The sequence below is a fragment of the Sciurus vulgaris genome (assembly GCF_902686455.1).
Source record: "Sciurus vulgaris genome assembly, chromosome: 7".
NCBI lineage: Eukaryota > Metazoa > Chordata > Mammalia > Rodentia > Sciuridae > Sciurus > Sciurus vulgaris.
In genome coordinates, this window is record NC_136467.1 from 128,121,769 (window position 1) to 128,141,641 (window position 19,873).

General features: G+C 34.0%; 1 protein-coding gene across 1 annotated transcript; it reads left to right on the plus strand.

Moving 5' to 3' along the window:
- Nucleotides 1–12,203: 12,203 nt before the first annotated feature.
- Nucleotides 12,204–13,145, plus strand: LOC306666664 (putative olfactory receptor 2B3; the record flags this gene model as incomplete). The annotated part of the gene is made up of 1 exon (XM_079148888.1): nt 12,204–13,145. The coding sequence occupies one exon, from the start codon at nt 12,204–12,206 to the stop codon at nt 13,143–13,145; it is 942 nt and encodes a 313-aa protein (XP_079005014.1).
- Nucleotides 13,146–19,873: the final 6,728 nt, after the last annotated feature.

A 19,873-nucleotide genomic window follows, 5' to 3' on the forward strand; every position in this document is an offset into this window, starting at 1 on the left:
TATAGGACCATTACATTAGTGAAATTTTAGAGGTTACATAACCTTTATTTTTACCATTTATTTAATATTAATATTTTATTTAATATTAAAGAAAATACATTGAATTTATATTTCTTGTCCCAAGAAAAGAGGCATGGTTCTTGATGGAATTCAGTAGATTTGAAGGCAGCATATATCATACCCAAGTATCCTACTACGGACTATTTGTTAGGTGACTGAAAAGGTTACTAGCTTTAAGTGGAGAGCAAGGAAGGGATTTATAGCAAATATAGCTTATTTTGATTAAGTTATATCAGTGAGTGGCCCTGTCATCTGTCACCTACTGCTGCTCCATCAGTGCTACACTCTCAATTCACATCTATGGTCTCATGGGATTCCCAATTGATCGAGTGCTGGGAGAAAAAGACCCTCACTCAGGACCTTTAAAAATGGTCAACCTTAAATTTGCACATGAACAAATGCTGCAGTATAGTCCAATTCAGAGTTGCCATAAAGGCACTAGAGAGGAAAAATTCTTTCAGTGAGCATAATTGTGCACAGCACACTTGATAGTCTCCTTTGTTTAGAAGGAAGAAATGGGCTAGGATATAAATATATATGAATTTCAGGGAAACACCTGTATTGTTGGTCAAGGGTCTGGAAGGGGAAAGATTAGAATATCAGACAGGGATGTCCATGTGGCTGCATGTGAATGGTTCTGTGAAAGTGGGAATAAAAAGTGTGAAGTTTATGTCGCATGATAATACCTATCAGAAAGCTCTTGCCTTAGATGAAGCAATTCCCAAACATGAGGCTGGTGCTCATATTCTGGCCAATTCATTTTTTATGCAATGGGTCCTCAATAGAGTAGATATGGTGGAACATATGAAGGCTAAGTACATGCCTAGCAGCATGGATGGTCTTGGGCCAACACTGAGGTAAAAATTTTCACTGCTGAGTGTGTGACCTTTCTGACTGTTAGAAAGGCAGAATTCAATGCTGTGCACATGCTACTTTGGTACCAGGCATGAAAGAGACCAGCCAGTCTATTGGCATTAACACCTTTAATCTCAGAGCATGGAATCATTTGTCTTTAAAGCATTGACACTTTCTACCAATATGTATTTGCCTTGCTTGCCTGCAGTGTTTTGCTTAGACAACTATGCCTGACTTATTGACATTAAATCATATTTATATAAATGCCTTATAGTAGGGATATATGTAATTTTGGTGTATGTGTGACTTCATGTGTGTAACTATTTGATTCACTGATCCTAAAATACATTTTGAAAATGAACTTGCCCAGGAAGCAGACTCAGAAATGGAGATTAGCATTTAGGAGGAGGTTTATTAGGGAAGGATTTTTGTGTCAACATCTTTGAAAGGAAAGGGGAGGAATCATGACTGGTGAGAAGGAAATGTTAAATTGTAATTCCAGATCTTCCTAAGTTTCACTGGACCCTAAAGAGAGTATTCAATATGGGATGATAGCTGAGAGACATTCTGAGTTGAGGGCAGAGGCCAAGCTTTACATTTCCCAGTTGATCAGCGTTGAATGTAAGCTCCCTGGAAAGGAACCATACGTTTAAATGAAGCAAACTTCCTTACTTTAGGTAATCCAGAAAGGGGGAATTCCAGATGACCTCTGTCTGTCAATATCATATCCAGCCTTTATATAATTATAAATTATGCCTTTATTTTGCAAGTGATCTGAGCAGGGCATTCTAATTTCCAATATCGTATACTCCTTTAAATGTTCCACTCCTTTGCATGAATTCTGGAAGTTCTTACAGGGTTATAAATGGGACATTATATTTAGGGAGAACTTATAAAATGACTACCACTGCAGCTGACCTCAGATCCACAAATTATATCCACTGTCTTCTAATTATTTTCATGTTGTGTTCCTCTCTATCTTAGCTAGCACCTCTATTGATCACAGTAGTTTACCCGAGGCATGATACTGAGGTAACTGAGCCCCTGGTCCTTTTGGCTTTAAGATAGTTGATTTTAAGTATACTCTACGAGTCAGAAGATGGCAGAACAGAGGAAAAGTGCACTCCCCAGCAGTTCCTCAACACAGTATTTAATCAGTGGAAAGACTTCATTTTAGCAAGGAATTCACTAAAATTCAACATTGGACAGTAAAATAATCATAGAGACAAAGTTAGAAACTTTGAACATAAAATAAGAAATAATATATTAGAGATGCACCAGCTTTTCCACAGCTAACCTGTGGAAAACCTGATCTTAAGTGGCCTGGGGATGATGGGAGAAAGTGTTGAGTGAAACACAACTATTCAACCCACGAGCAGACAGTCCAGTGCAGCAGGAACTATTTTTAAGCGGCCTGGAGGCATCTAGCAGAAACAGCAGACTGGAAACTCATAAAGACAGTTGCCTTCTTCACACCACAGTTGTTTATTGTGGGGTCCAGAGTGTGCCTGAGCCAACGTGATTAAAACATGTACATACAGAATTGTGACCAGGGCAATCAAGTTTCAGGATACTAAGGAGCGAGGTCCCCCTTTGTTGCTGGCGTTCCATATGAACAGCTCAAAAGTTGCCAGTAACTAGGCAGGCAGGCACATCTGCACTCCAGGTCTGATCCTGGGCAATTTACATCCATTTCCAGTGAATAAATGAGGCTTAGACTCTTCACCCTTAAGATGGGGGTGGGGGAGATCCTTGAGACCCAGATGTCTAGCAGAGATTGAGATTTGCCCAGTAATAGGGGGTCTCAAATGCCCACCGACAGAATTTCAAACATCAGCCAAAGTTAAACCTCACCTACTGGAACTTTCAATTTAGAACTCTGCACCAGCCCCACTGTGGAAGTACATCATGTGTCAGCACTCCCTAGGGTTTTCCAGCCTATATGGTGAGATGAGAGAGACCTACTATGGCAGCTTTGGTTCTTGACCATGGTGGCTAACAGCTTGATGAGATAAACTTAATAACCCCCAGCCCTTGACCCAAGGGTCACAGAATCCAAAAATAAGTGAATAAATAGATAAAAAAAAAATAGAAAGACACAACAGCATAAGCAATGAACATCCATCCTTGTCAATAGTTTTGACCATTTCAGTGGAAATAAACCCTTAGTTTCTCAGTAGGAAGTTTTTTTTTTAATTCCTTCCCCTTTTTAATTTTAATTTTATTTTTTATTATTATTATTTTTTTTTACTTTTTTTCAACCCATGTGATGGTGTATGTGTGTGGGGGGGATGTGTGTCCTCATTGTGCTGATAGGTTTGTGTATATGTATACATGTAGATATTCATATAATTTTTCTCTCTTTTTAATTGTTTTCATCTTCACCTATATTTTATTTAGCTTTGGTTTAACTTTAGTGGGGTGAAATTTTATATGGGTTTGGTTTGTTTTAATCTTGTATTTGTTCCTTTGTTTTTACCTTGGTTTTTGTTTTTTTTATTATCTCTTCTTCACTCTTTTCTCTTACTAATAGCCAAGTTTTCCTGTTTCCTCTTCCTCTCTTTCTTTCCTTTATTAGTTTTAGTTATTTTTATCTCTCCATTTTTGTTTATGTCATCTGTTACCTATCCCCTGCTTCTCCTTTGTTCACTTTTAAAATATTTCAAACTTTCTTTTGCCTTCCTACCATGTTTTCTCCTCATTTAAGGAACTGTAATTCTATCATCTTATATAAATATATAGTTTGTGTAATTCCTACTACGTTCATGTTGCAATTAATAATATAGTGGATGACAGAGTAGACATCTGCTGTCTAATGTCTGATCTATTACATGGTTGTTTATTGTTGGTGCTGATGTTAAATGATGACCTAATAATTCATCTGTAGGTGGTAATTAGTGTTGTAAATGTCAAAATAGACACCAGACATTTATTTTAAGACTGTACATTGATTGCTAACATTATTGCTTTTCATTGTTCCCTCTCTCTCTAAGAGGGGCTGGAAAGTGGGTGAGACACTTGAAATTCACAGAGAGGAGATTCTGTTGCTAAGTAACACTCATAACAAAGACAAGTAACAGCAAAGTTCACTCCATACATAAACAAGCCCCACTTGAGTCTCAATAATGCTTCAACACATAGAAGAGGGGATATAAAAAACCCCAAACCAATAATCAGGTCTCAAGTAGGAACAAATAGAAAGGATTCTCATTCCTGGACATTTATTCATACAACAAAAACATAGAGAAAGATAACAAGAGATAAATATACACCAAAATACATGTATAAAAAAGGAAGAGGAATCCATCTTTGCTGATACATAAGTCCAAGACCTTAGGAAACATGAGGAAATAGGCAAACAAATCCCCAAATTCACAATTTCTCAATAAAGAAACTCATGATATGGAAGTGTAAGAAATTCCAGAAAAGACTATAAAAGACAATGTTTTATGAACAAAAAAAGATCTAAAGAACAAATGAAGCAGACGATGACACATAATGAGGGGTGGGAGGGGGCAAGAATGGAGGAAGGAGGAACTGTATAGAGGGAAAAGAGGGGTGAGAGGGGTGGGGGGAAGAAAAAATAACAGAATGAATCAAACACCATTACCCTGTGTAAATGTATGATTACACAAATGGTATGCCTTTACTTCATGTACAACCAGAGAAACAACATGTATCCCATTTGTTTACAATAAAAAAAGAACAAATTTTAAGAGAGCAAATACAGGTGGTGAAAGATTATCTCAATAAATAGATATTTTGAAAAGAAACCAATCACAAATTCAGGAAATGAAAGATACAATGAATAAAATTAAAAATTCACTCAAAGTATCACCAGCAGAATAGATTTCCCAGAAAACAGAACTTTAGACTTTGAAGACAGAATTTCAGAACTTGAAGACAAGGAATATCAACTTGAATACTCAGTATGCAATGAAGGGGAAAAAAGCGCATAACCAAAATATGCAAGAACTGTTGGACAACATCAAGAGATCAAGTCTGTGAGTCACTTGAATAGAACAGAACATGCTAAAAGCATTAAGAGCCTCTTCAGAGAGATAATAGCAGAAAAATTTCCTCCCCTTAGAAATGAGATTGATAACCACATATAGAAGACCTTTAGAACCACACATAGACAAGATAAAAATAATCTAAGACACATAATGATCAAAATGTCTAATTTAGAAAAACAAGGAAAGAATATTAAAAGCTGTAAGAGAAAAATGTCAGGTCACATTTAGAGGCAAAACAATAAGGCTAAATTTGACTTCTCAACTCAGACCCTAAAATCCAGGAGGGCCTGGATATTCCAGGCTCTGAAGTAAAATGATTGCTAGGCAGGATTTCTACTTAAAGAAAAACTACCTTTCAGAATCTATGAAGAAATAAAATATTTCTGTGGTAAAAATAATATAAAAGAATCCATGACCACTAAGAGCAGTACAAACTGCAAACAAACCAAAGTAAAATGAAATAAATTTATCCATGATATTATGGAATGATCTCAACTCCTGAATTAAAAGACATAGTCTGGTAGGATGGATTAATACATAAGATGCTCTTTGTAGGAGATTCATCTCATAGGCAAAGACACACATGAGCTGAAAGTAAAAAGATGGAAGAAAATTCTATGCAAATGGAGTTCAAAAAGAAGTGGAAGGAACTATTCTCACATAAGACAAGGCAGTTGTCTAGGAACAATTAATCGGAAGGGAAACAACATATTGGTAAATGGAACAATCCAACAAGAAGACAGCAATAGTGAATATTTATGCCCCAAATGTCAGTGAACCTAATTACATAAAAATAAAAAAAAGCCTTCTTGATATTAAATGCTAGATAGACCCCAATACAAGTATTTCACCACAACCCTATCATCAGTATACGGGTCACTCAAACATAAAATCAATAAAGGTATTTCCATCCTAAATAATACTATAAATCAAATGAACCTAATGGACATTTACAGAATATTTCACCCAAAATCAGCTGAATTTGCTTTCTTCTCAGCAGCTCATGGAAACTTTTCCAAAATAACCATATTATAGATAATAATATAAGTCTCAGAACACAAAAAAATTGTTCTGATTACATGCATTCCATGAGATCATAATGGAATGAAACTAGAAATCAACGACTAGAAAAATAATAGAAACTACATAAACAACACAGTGGTTGAACAATACTCTTAAATGAGGAATGGATAATAGAAGAAATGAGAGAATAAATCAAGACATTCTTAGAAATCAAAGAGAAAAGAAATACAGCATTATCAAAATCTCTGGGACACTATAAAGACAGTTCTAAGAGGAAACCTTATAGCATTGAGTGCCTATGTTAGAAAAAAATGAAGATTCCAGTAACCTAATACCCCACTTTATGGTCTTAAGAAAGGAAGAACAGATTGATGCCAAAATCAGTGGAAGGCTGGAAAGAATAAATATCAGAGTCAAAATTCATGAAATTGAGAATGACAAAACAATACACAGGATCAATGCAACAAAGAGTTGGTTCTTTGAAAATATAAATAAGATTGAAAAACCCTCAGCCTAACTATTCAAAAGAAAGAGAGGACCCAAATTTATAAAATTAGAGATGCAAAAAGAAATTTCACCATAGCACTTCTGAAGTTCAGGGGATTATTACAAAGTATTTTGAAAATGTATACATTGATAAACTGAAAAATCTAGAAAACATTGGCAAATTTTTAGACTCATAAGACCCGCTCAGATTGAATGAGGAAGACATAGAAAACCTAAACAGACCAATATCAAGCAATAAAATTGAAATAGCAATTAAAAACATTCCAAAAGAGAAAAGCCTAGGACCAGATGGATTTTTAGCTGAGTTCTACCAGACCTTTGAAGAACTAACACCAGTCTTTCTCAAATTAGTTAATGAAATTGAAATGGAAGGAACACTTCTGAATACATTCTATGAAGCCAGCATAACCCCGATACCATAAAACCAGACAAAGACACATCAAGAAAAGAAGGCTTCAGATCAATAACCCTGATGAACATAAATGCAAAAATTCCGTAATAAAATATTAACAAACCACATTAAAAAACACATCAAGAAGGTAAGAGATCATGATCAAGTGCTTTTCATCCCAGGGATGCAGTTGGTTCAACATGTGCAAATCAATAAATACAATTCACTGAACTAAAGTCAGTATACTATAGTCATGTAGTATGATACAGACATATTGAAACAGAATATCACTAATCAGTTATCTATTTATATATATGTATATACACTTATATATGTCTATATATATACATATATATACCAATTAAAATAAATAGATAACTGAATAGAAGAAAGAACTGTAGAGTACAGAATACAGAATAGGGAGAAGGAGGAAAGAATGGAAAAAGGAGACACTGGAGACTAATATGGGCAAATTAATTTTAACTTTAGTAGATATAGGATTATGTCAAAATGAATTCACCTGTTATGTATAAGTACAAATAAAAGCAAAAAAAAAATAGTAGACTGGGTCTGGGAGGATGGGATTGTATCTGAGCTGGCATTTCAAGTATATCTTCAATTGGTCACTTCATGATAGTCTAGTAGGAGACAAAACAATAGATTCCATTTTCTACTTCACATTTTCTTTATCTACTCATCTATTTATGCACATCTAGGCTGGTTCCATAACTTGACTATTGTGAACTGTGCTGCTATAAACATTGATGTGACTGTATCAGTATAGTATGCTGACTTTAGTTCTTTTGGATAAATATCAAGGAGTGGGATTGCTGGGTCTTATGAGGGTTCCATTGTAGTTTTTGGGCTACATAAGAATTTCCCAGGTAGTTGTACTAATTTGCAGTCCCACTAACCATGCATAAGTGTACCTTTTCCCCCACATTGTTGTCAGCATTTATTATTATTTATATTCTTGAAAATTGTCATTCTGACAGGAGTGAGATGAAATCCTAATGCAGTTTTGATTTGTATTTTTTTGATTGTTAGGGAAATTGAACATTTTTCATGTTTGTTGGTCATTTGTATATTCTCTTTTGAGAAGTGTCTGTTTAGATCTTTTGACTGTTAATTGATTGGGCTATTTGGGTTTTGTTTGTTTTAGAGACCAATCTTTATTTTTTTTTCTATTTTTTATTGGTTCTTCTTAGTTATACATGACAGTAGAATCCATTTTGATAAAGTTATACAAGTATGGCATATATCTTATCCTAATTTGGTTTCCATTTGTGCAGGTGGGCATGATTCACTAAGGTATTTTTATATGTGTACATAGGGAAATTATAATTGCCAAATTCAATTATAATTCCCTTCATTTCATTGAAAATCTTAAGTGCACACATATTAAGTTATAAATCATTTTATTTTAATAACTATTCTTGGAGGGGGTAAGAGAAGAATGAAGGAACTTTAGATTACATAGAGGGAAATGAGAGGGTGCAGGGGCAGGGGTATGAAAGATGGTGGAATGAAACAGACAGTATTACCCTATGTATATGTATGATTACATGAATGGTGTGATTCTACATCGTGTACAACCATAGAAACAAAAAATTGTACCCCATTTGTGTACAGTGAATCAAAATGCAGTCTGTAAAATTTTAAAAAAATTCCTGCTCCAATCTCATATTATTTCTATTTTTGATACCCCAGTGAATTCATTTTAACTTTAAATGTCTATGTGGATTAATTTATATGTAACTTTGCATGACATAATTTCATCTTCTACTGGTATATATTCTTAATGTGAATATCCCAGGCATTTTTAGTTCAAACTTATTCATTACAAAAATCAATGAAGTATAGAAATGCTGTTTTTCCCTATATACCAACAAAAGACTCCTTATTTGACCCTGAGACTATTTGAAAGGAATTTAGGGCTATAAATTTATTTAGCTTTGTGCTACCCTAATTAAACAACTCTGAATTTTTAAAAATGTTTTATTCTTTATGACTCTAGTTTTCACCTATGTTTTAAGATTTTTTTAACCACATTTGTGCCAGTAGTATGCTGCTAGGGCAGTTGGAAATGAGTTCACTGAATTCCTCTTTGGACACAGTGACCAATTAAACTTCAGGGACTCAGAATCCCTTGGGTTAAAATAGAGGACCTAGCACTGTGAAAATAGTTGTCCCTTAGTAAATATTGGTTGGTTTTGTTTAAAAGCACATCCTTTTCAAAGGTACAAACAATGATATTGCTCATTCTTTAAAATCAACTTCTCATAGAAGTCCATTAGAAATGTGGTGAGCAGAGACCGAGTCAGTCAAAAATGCCCCAGTGATTGAAGACAGAAACCATAATCACTTTCACTTTATTGTAAGGACTTTTCTCATATACTCTTGATGCAATCCAGATTTTGTGTTAGTTTCATTCTCAATTTGTGGGCAAAGACATAGTTGAGCAAGAATGTCACAGAGGCTGAAAACACAAAAAAATCATTGCATTTATCAACCTGTGTTTGGACCAGCCTTCCTTCTGCACATGGTACTAAGGCATGGATGCTCTTTGACACTTAAGAAAAAGGTGAGTGGTGTCTATTACAGAGAATCATGCTACCACATATAGGAAGAGTATCTCAAGATCATTTTCAGCCACATCTTGAAACATATTAAATAACTAGAGGGTCCAACTTTTTCCCTGGGAACTAGTTCTTTTCATCCTCTTGAATGAACATATATATACTATTATATCTCCACATATACATTTCTCCAAAGAGTTAGTGGGATTTTTTTTTTCAGTTAAAGAGAAAAGAATCAGTGGTATTTTTTTTTAATTTGATGTAGCATAAACAAATAGGACAAAAGTTGAGATGACAGCAGAGTTAACATGTTCTTGTCAAGGGATGAGTTCATTTTCTAACAGCATAAAAGAATAATTTGTAGGTAAGCTGGCACCAGTGCCATATAAAATGAAATGTGGAGTATTGGGTATGAAAGAAATAGAAATAGGCAAAAAACAACTGCTGAGTAGAATCCTCTTTGGCCCCATGGCCTTCAGATAAACTGGTATCTCCTACCATTGACTTGACTTTCATTTACTGGAAAACTGTGTTTTAGGTCTTATGTTAGAAACAAAGACACAGTGACATATACATTTAGTCATTTCATATCATAATATTATAAAAATATAATAAGCACAGGACCAACAATAATAAGTTGTTTTCTCATACATAAAACAGAGATAATTTGATGCAGTATTACTATCAATGATCATTATTGGTGTTAGTATTACCCTCTCTGTAATTGATAACCAGTTCACATTCTTTAAATTCTTACTGTTTCAGGCTCTTTCCAAAATTCATACTTGTGTGCATTGTCTCATTTGAGCTTCACAACAGCTCAGTTTTGATCAACACAATGATTAAAAATAGGTATACATGGCACAAGGATGTCCATCTACTTGTTCAGGATCACACAGCTCAGAAACAAAGCCCTGGATGATTCTAGCTCCAGAGAGGCAGAAATTCTAATGGTTCACTTTTGTAAGGTATCTATTGAAGGGATATTTTGAAAGCTTGTTGTTGAAGTGACAGGATAAGAAAGGATAGGCAGAGTCACATGCCTAATCTTCAACTCAAATTTGCAGACTTAGTTCTTCCAGCAAGTTTAGCTACACCTTCCTACCCTTCCAAACCAGGGTTAGCAGGAAGGTTTCTTCTGCTTTACAACTCTGAGAATGTCTCAGTCCTTCAGAAAAGAGTGCAGAGAGATGATTATTAATGTCTGATGTGGCCACTGTTGCCATTCCCTGCCTTCAATCTGACCACATAAAGGTAACTGTTTTCCAAATTTTGCCTTTCCTTCCTTTTCAGTAGGTAGAGAAGGTGTGTGTGTGTGTGTGTGTGTGTGTGTGTGTGTGTGTGATGTCTATGTAGCTGTATGTGATACATTTAATGATGTTTCATAGCTTAACCCTTTTCCTACAGTTTTAAAAGGTATTTCAATATTACTTGTGCTTCTGGTAATAGTTTGGGCCAAGGGATTGTGAAATAGTGTATTTTATGAAGCACCTGGCATAGATCTCATTATATTATGCTTTAAGTTTCTTGGTAGATTTACATTTCCTATTTGAAAAAGGTATTGCAATAGTGCCTCACTAATTTTTTATGCATTTGCATATGTTCCTTTCAGTATTGGGTATGATCAGTTTAATTTGTGTTAAAGCACTAATTATTTTCCTGATGTTTTGTAAATTATAAAAGTAATATATTAGATTTTTACAAATTAGTAACCCCAGAAATTAAAAACCATCCCTATATTCATACATGTGTGTGTGCATGTGCACACAAACACACAAAACTCCTCTAGTATCAACCTCTTCTGGTGATCAAGGTTAGCATTGTTTCTTCTACATCTTTCTCACATGGTCAACAAAATAAACATGATTAAATATTTTTAAAGAAATTTTTAAAAACATGAGATAATTCACATGACTCTCCACCTCTAATTTTTTTCATTTAACCATATTTTAGATTTATTTTGAAGGCCATAAGAGCAGAGAGATATAATTTACTATTTTAATGCTGCATAATATTCCATAAAGAATAGTTTGTTGAACCTTTCTGGTATTGATAGAAATTATCAATACCAGTGATAATTGGTGTCTGTCATGTTGAGTCAAACAATGGTTAGGTTATTGGTCTTACTATTTTCATCAAAGTGTTTTTAAGTAGGGAGATGTTAATTTTGATCATTACTAACAAGTAAGCCATAATTTTATTATCTGGAATCAAAGCATCTAATACCCAGGATTGCATTTGGTGGGAATGAACTTGCATACATGTCATTAGGGGAAAAATAACTCAAAATGTTATGCAAAGATGTTGCCAAATTTAGAAGAATTGCTTTAGCTCAATTACAAATTTATATGAAACTCTTTTAACCTTTATATTGCTCAGAATTTTAAGTCTTAATTTTAAATAATTGGATTTAAAGTGGCATTTATTATTGAAGATGTTTATTGAGGTAGAGTAAGAGGTGATAAGAGAGAAGAGTTGAAATGTATTGGGTACTTACAATTTTTCATGCATTGTGCATGTAATTTTACATACTTTATGCCATTTAATAACAATGTATATTTCATTACATCTGACTACTGGAAACAGAAGAACAATATTTTAAGCAAATGATAAGTATTTCAGAAGGGTTTCATTATTTTTATTGTATATTATATTTGGTGCAGAGTTAATCATTATAATTAATCTATATTCAATTCAATTCCAAATATCTACTGACCTATTGACTATTTTCTTATTCTCTATTTTTTTAGGAATAAAAAAATAAGTGTTATCATGAACTGGGCAAATGACAGTTCCCCAAAAGGATTTATTCTACTTGGTTTCTCAGACAAACCCTGGTTGCAAATGCCACTCTTGGTGGTTTTGTTAATATCATACACTTTCACCATCTTTGGCAATGTATCCATCATGATTGTGTGCATTCTGGATCCCAAACTCCACACACCCATGTATTTCTTTCTTACTAATCTCTCCATCTTAGATCTCTGTTATACCACAAGCACAGTCCCTCACATGTTAGCAAATATTTGTCGCAACAAAAAGACCATCAGCTATGGTGGCTGTGTGGCCCAGCTCATCATCTTCCTGGCCCTGGGGGCCACAGAATGTCTCCTGCTGGCTGTTATGTCCTTTGACAGATTTGTGGCAATCTGCAGACCCCTCCACTATGTCGTCATAATGAACCGTTGGTTCTGCTTAAGGATGGCGGCCTTCTCCTGGCTCACTGGATTCAGCAACTCAGTGTTGCAGTCTTCCCTGACACTGAACATGCCACGCTGTGGTCATCGGGAAGTGGACCACTTCTTCTGTGAGGTTCCCACCCTTCTCAAGTTGTCATGTGCCGACACAAAGCCTATTGAGGCTGAGCTCTTTTTCTTCAGTGTCTTAATTCTGCTAATACCAGTGACATTGATCCTCATCTCCTATGGTTTCATAGCTCAAGCAGTGTTGAAAATCAGGTCTGCAGAAGGAAGGAGGAAAGCTTTTGGGACATGTGGGTCTCACATGGTTGTGGTGTCACTCTTTTTTGGAACAGGTATTTATATGTACCTACAACCACCTTCATCTACCTCGAAGGACTGGGGAAAGATAGTTTCTCTTTTCTATGGGATCATCACCCCCATGTTGAACCCTCTCATCTATAGCCTTAGAAATAAAGATATGAAGGAGGCCTTCAAGAGGGTGATGTCGAGAATTTTTCTCTATAAGAAATAAGTACTTCATGGAACATACTTTGAATCTTTCCTTATCCTTGAAAATGGTAATAATATTTGAAGTGATTTTTTAATTTTCTAGGCTCTCATGATTTCATTGAATTATGCCAACAGATAGAAAATTCTTCCTCTGTCCAGAAAATAATGCTGAGGAAACATAACATATGCTTACTAAATTATAAACTCCATTGTTTTCCAGAAGTTCCCCAATGTACCCTGTTCCTTGAGTCTGAGTCATACTAATTTCTTTTTAACCATGTCAGATGAGTTAAGGCTTGGATTTTTTACCTTTCCACCTGTATACTTTTATTCCATGGTCATCTTGTCTATTTCTTAGTTAAGGATTTTCATGTCTTCATGATAAAATAACCAATGATCTCAAATCAAAAGTTCTTCCACCAGAACCCAAATTCTCAATCCCTTCACCCCCTCATCCCTTCATAAAAACTCATTGTACACACCTTCCAAACTGCTCTGAGCAAGTAGAGTGGCTTCAATCTAACTGGTTTTAAGCTAGTTAGAATCTCAGAGAGGAGAAATAATTGGGTTATAGCCTTAACTTGATCAATAAACTAATCCCAGATAGGGATTAACTGAATGGTAACTGAAGTGGTTGGAGAAAGTGGGAATGAAGGGCATTGGCTTTGGGATATATATTTGTATCTGGCAAGTGGAGACCTCTCTCTCTGCTTTCTAATCACCATGTGAGCTGATTCCCTCTGCCACACTCTTCTTCCATGATGTTCTGCTTCACCCCAAGCCCCAAGAAATGGACTGACCTTCTAGGGACTAAGACCTCTGAAACCATGAGCCCTCAAATAAACTTTCTCCTCCACAATTGTTCTGGTTCAGTCCTTTTAGTCATAGCAGTGAAAAAACTGACTAAAACACCTTTCTTATTTAAAGTCATTGATATTTTTATTACTAAATTATAATGTAGCTTGTCCTCATTACTGAAATTAATAAATAGTAATGGGAATCTGATGTTAAGAAAAAAATTAAAATAGGAGACACTGGCATAGCGTCAGGTATCATGGTAAAAGGAAATCAGTTTTAAAGATCGGAACCATGCTATGATATACAATAAGACAATTTTGAAAAAATTATCACTTTCAGTAATTTGAAAGGCAGATAATGAACACAGTGATTGTGACTCTAGATGAAGAGGTTGGAAAAAAGTATGCATTTATTATAATGGTATATATTTGACAAAGTATAATAAAAAAAGCTCAGAAAAACTTCCTTGTTTTCAAGTGGAAATTAAAAATAAAATATAAAAAGGCAAGAACATTCTTTGAGCAACAAAGGACAATTAAAATGCAATTTGTAGGGATAAGAATGAGTACAAGAATGTAAACCAATTACTTCTTTCTAAACTTTGGATTAAAATAGCACCTAATATATTCCTTCACAGTTGAAATAAATGGTTCAAGGAAAACAATCCTGCTGATGACTGATAGTACCAATAAACCTACAAATAAATTTGTAGAGAACAAAATGTCTTACTGAGAATTGTGGAAGTGACATTAGTACATTTGCCCAGGTATTTGCAGAATTTCTAGGGACTTGTGACAAATTTATTTCCAAATTTTCCTGTTATGAATGGGAGTCATCTTCTGGTCATCTTCTTCCAGGTTTACATATTACATTTTGAGCATATGAAGGATAGGCAATGTGTCATTTTAGTCTTGGATCTCTGAGTCAGGAGAATTAAGTACTTTTGATGAAGAGATTAGGAGCACCACTTATAGATTCTGAAATTTGAGGTTTATTTTAACTGGTTGGAAGTTTTTGTTTTTATTTTTTCAAAAGGGAGTGTATAGGAAAAATAATAAAACTATAGAAATCTTTTAGACTTTGCTTGGTCCTTCTAAGTATGCAATAGGATTATCACTTTCTCCCCTATGGAACTACATCATTTTCTGTAACTAACTTTAGTCTATAAATGTAGTTTCACTGATTGTAAACTTCTGGCAAGAAATTTTGAGAGCCAATGTGCTCTTTATATTTCTTACTTTACAACAACAATGTAGAAAATTTTAGTTTATACTCTGCTGGTTTCAATCTTTAGTGGAGAATGATATGGAAGAGAGACAAGGGACATTCATGGATGTGAAACCTGAGTAAAAATTAAATATTTTTTGGTTAAATGCAGTATGATTTTGGACTTGTTCACTGATAAATGTTCATAAGTCATTTCTTTTAAAAAACAATATGGAGAAATGCTCATTGTTAAGTGGGACAGTAGAAGTCAGAAAATAAATCTATACTTAAGATGTGACCCTAATTTTGTATACATCTGTACATGTAAGAAAGTACTATAAACAAACTCTCCAAAAAGTTAATTGTGCTGTGGTAAATGTCAGGATAGCACAACATTTTACTATAGCCTTTATAATTTTCTGCATTTTAAAGTTGCATCATACATTTTCTTAAGTATCAATAAAAGTGATACTTAATGATGCGCAGTGATACTGAACATCAAAAACTGATGCTCTGAATATATTTTACCTTGAAGAGTTTTCCAATATGTTATTTGGTCCCTATTGAACATTATCATAGAATTATAATGATGTAAATTGAGTTTAACTTGAAATGACAATTATTGATAGTGAAATTAGTATTAGACCAGTATAATTAAATTTGTAACCAATTTCAATTTTCCAAAATCTGCTTGCAAATAATTTTATATTTATAAATTATGAGACATTAATAACAAATAATAAATATAAGGTGAATTGGGTCCTAACATTTAAATCACCACCAGTATTCTAAATTTTTTATATTGCCCATATCTACATTATTGTCACATATACCTTAACCTGAGACACTTTAAAGTATGTCTGTACTCCTAAACTTAGTACACATCCAAAAACAGGGCTATTTTATTTATTTATTTGCCAAAAGCTTCTCAACTACCTACATACATAGATATTGCTAATTGTGAGGTTCATTGTGAATGAAATATGCAAAATTCTCCTTCTCACAGAATAACAAATCATAATATTAAACATCTAATTATATGTTGTAATAAAGGTCGTGCTGTACAAATGACAAGGCTTCATGAGTAAAATAGAAGGTGATTCATTTAAGCCAGGAAGATTCAAGTAAAGCTCTTCTCAGGAGGTGTCATTTAGGCTCAGATCTGTAAATAAAGTAGAAATGAATTAGCTGTAGTATCAGAAGAGAAAAGCATTCAAAGAAGAAACAGCATGTGCTAAATCCTTAATCTGAAGCTCAATATCTTGACTCAGTATTTCTTTTTAGTTTTACCTTTTCATATTAGTTATTGTTATAATACATTTTAATATAATCTTCAAAGTTGCTATAATACACTAATACTGTATATACCCTTTATGGAGAGTCCCTATTCATTTACATTTGGTGCCATTTCAAAATATATAATATGTGACTGGAGATGTAACTCATTTGGTAGAGTGCTTGCTTAGGTTCAATCTCCAGCACTGCCAAAAAACAAACAAATAAAAATATATATAATATGTAAATATAATTTAAGTATAGATATACTTATACATGAATTTTCCAAAATCATTAATTACTGAACACTTCAACAGGTCATTCTCTGACATTGACAGTTAGTTATCAAAACAATTTTACAGTAATATAATATAGTATCTAATACATGATTTTATCTAATCAATCATCTCTAAAAGTTTCCTTTATATCTCAACCACGCAGGAATGAATTTTTTTTCTTTTCTTTTTAGGTATACATGACAGTAGAATGTATTTTGACATATTATACATACATGAAGTATAATTCATTCTAATTAGAATTCCATTTTTGCTATTGTACATGATATGGATTTTCACTGGTCATGTATTCATATATGGGAAATTTATGTCCAATTCCTTCTACTATTGTTTCTATTCCCATCTTCTCTCCTTTCCTTTCATTCCCCTTTGTCTAATCAAATGAACTTCTATTCTCCCCTACCCCCACATTGTGTTTCAGTATTCGCATATCAGAGAGAACATTCAGCCTTTGGTATTTTGGGATTGGCTTATGTCATTTAACATGAGAATCACCAGTTCCATCCATTCACCTGCAAATTCCATCATTTCATTCTTATGATTGAGAAATATTCGATTGAGTGTATGTACCACAGTTTTTTTTATCCAGGCATCTGTTGAGAGGCACTTTGGTTGGTTTCATAGCTTAACTATTGTGAATCGAGCTGCTATAAATATTGATGTGGCTGCATTTCTGTAGTATGCTGATTTTAAGTTTTTTTTAGTACATACTCAAGGCGTGGGATAATTGTGTCAAATGGTGGTTGCATTCTAAGTTCTCTAAGGAGTCTCCATACTGCCTTCCAGAGTGGTTGCACACCAAATTGCAGTCCCACCAGTAATGTATGAATGTACCTTTCCTCCCCACATACTCCTTAACATTTATTGTTACTTTTATTCTTGGTAGTTGCCATTCTGACTGGAGTGAGATGGAATCTCAGTGTAGTTTTCATTTGCATTTCTCTATTGCTAGAGATGTTGAACATTTTATATATATATGTTGACCATTTGTATCTTTTCTTCTGTGAAGTGCCTGCTTAGTTCCTTTGCCCACTTATTTATTTCTTGTTGTTAAGTTTTTTGAGTTCTTTATATATCCTAGAGATTAATGCTCTATTTCAGGTGCAGGTGGCTAAGATTTTCTCCCATCTTGTAGGCTCTCTCTTCATGGTCTTGATTTTCTCCCTTGCTGTGAAGAAGCATTTAAGTTTGATACCATCACATTCATTTAGTCATGATTTTACTTCTTGTGCTTTCGGAGTTTGTTAAGGAATTCGGTTCCTAAGCCAACACCATGGAAGTTTGGGCCTACTTTTTATTCTATTAGGCACAGGATCTCTGATCTAATGCCTAGGTCCTTGATCCACATTGAGTTGAGTTTTGTGCAGGGTGAGAGATAGGGATTTAATTTCATTTTGCTGCATATGGATCTCCAGTTTTCCCAGCACCATTTGTTGAAGAGGCTATTTTTTCTTCAATGTATGTTTATGGCACCTTTGTCTAGTATGAAATACTTGTGCTTTGTGCATTTGTCTCTGTGTATTCTATTCTGTTTCATTTGTCTTCATGTCTGTTTGGATGCCAATACCATGCTCTTTTAGCTCCGTAGTATAATTTAAGGTCTGATATTGTGATGCCTCCTGTTTAACTTTTCTTGCTAAAGATTGTTTTGCTATTCTGTTCTTATTTTTCCAAATGAATTTCATGACTGCTTTTCTAGTTCTATGAAGAATGTCATTGGAATTTTAGTAGGAATTGCATTAAATCTATATATCACTTTTGGTAGTATGGCCAGTTTGACAATATTAATTCTGCCTATCCAAGAATATGGGAAATCTTTCCATCTCCTTCATTTTCTTTCTTTAGTATTCTGTACTTTTCATTGTAGAGGTCTTTCACCTAATTGTTACATTGATTTCCAAATATTTTAAGTGTTTTTTGATGCTATTTTGAATGGGCTCATTTTTCTAATTTCTCTCTTGATGAGTCATTTCAGAAAGGCACATGGTCTGTCTTAAAATTCAATATAGTTAACTTTAATTGCTTGACTAAGATGGTATTTTCAAGGTCTCTCTGGTGTGAAGTTATATTTTTTTCTTAAAAACTAAGTAGTAATCTGTAGGAAGATAGTCTGAAATTATGTACATATGTTGATCTTGATCAAGCTTTCACCCACTAAGTTAGTATCTACTAAGCTAACTCCAGTGTAGCTTCTATATTTATAGTTTGACATTCTAGAAGTAAGTTTTATTCACCATTTACTTATTTATTTCCTTTCTTTCTAAATTCTTTTATTTGTTCTATTCTTACTTTATATTATTGTTTTACTTTATTTTGTTGCCCCATATTGTCCCAGATGTAGTTGATTAAGCCCTTCGAGCTCTACCAGTGCTTTATTTAGGAGATTATTAAGGCATATTTCTAAAATAAACCCAAATTTCTAAATCATGGGTTTTCCAAAACACATACAATATTTAATAGGTCATGAGATGATGGTTCTCATTGTATTTTCCAAGACATCAGCTATTCTGTAGTTAACTGAATAGAGGAAGAGTCCAAAAAGAAAAGCCAAATAGCATATTCAAATGATTTCAGAATTCTGTCAATTGTAATTCCAAATTTTTTTTTTTTTTTTTGGTCAACATTCAGGCCCATAGTCAAGCCTGGATTTATGGAAGAATAGGAAATGTGATCTTTTTAAAAATTATGAATAGTCATAGATCTAGCTAAAATTTCTATTAATATGTAGAAAGGAGGATGGTTAGTCTGAGACACCTAATAGTCTTGTCCACAGTCTACCCCTTTAGCTTCATAAGTATCCTTATATATTCTCTCCCCTTATCTCTCTCTCTTTCTCTTTCTCTCTCCATATACATACATATATATGAGAAACTCAAACAACTCAGTGGCAAAAAAGCAAAGTAATCCAATTTAAAGATGGTCAATAAACCTAGATATTTTTCTAAACAAATGAATGGCCAACAGGTATATGAAAAATACACAGTATCACTGATGATCAAGAAAATAAAAATAAGAATCACAATGAGATATTTACCTCACTGTAGTCAGAATGGCTATTTCCAAAATAGCAACAAGTACCTGAGAGGATGTGGGGGAAAAGGAACCCTCCCACTCTTTGCTGGGAATTTAAATTAGTCTAGCCATTATGGAGTACGGAGGTTTCTCAAAAAATTAA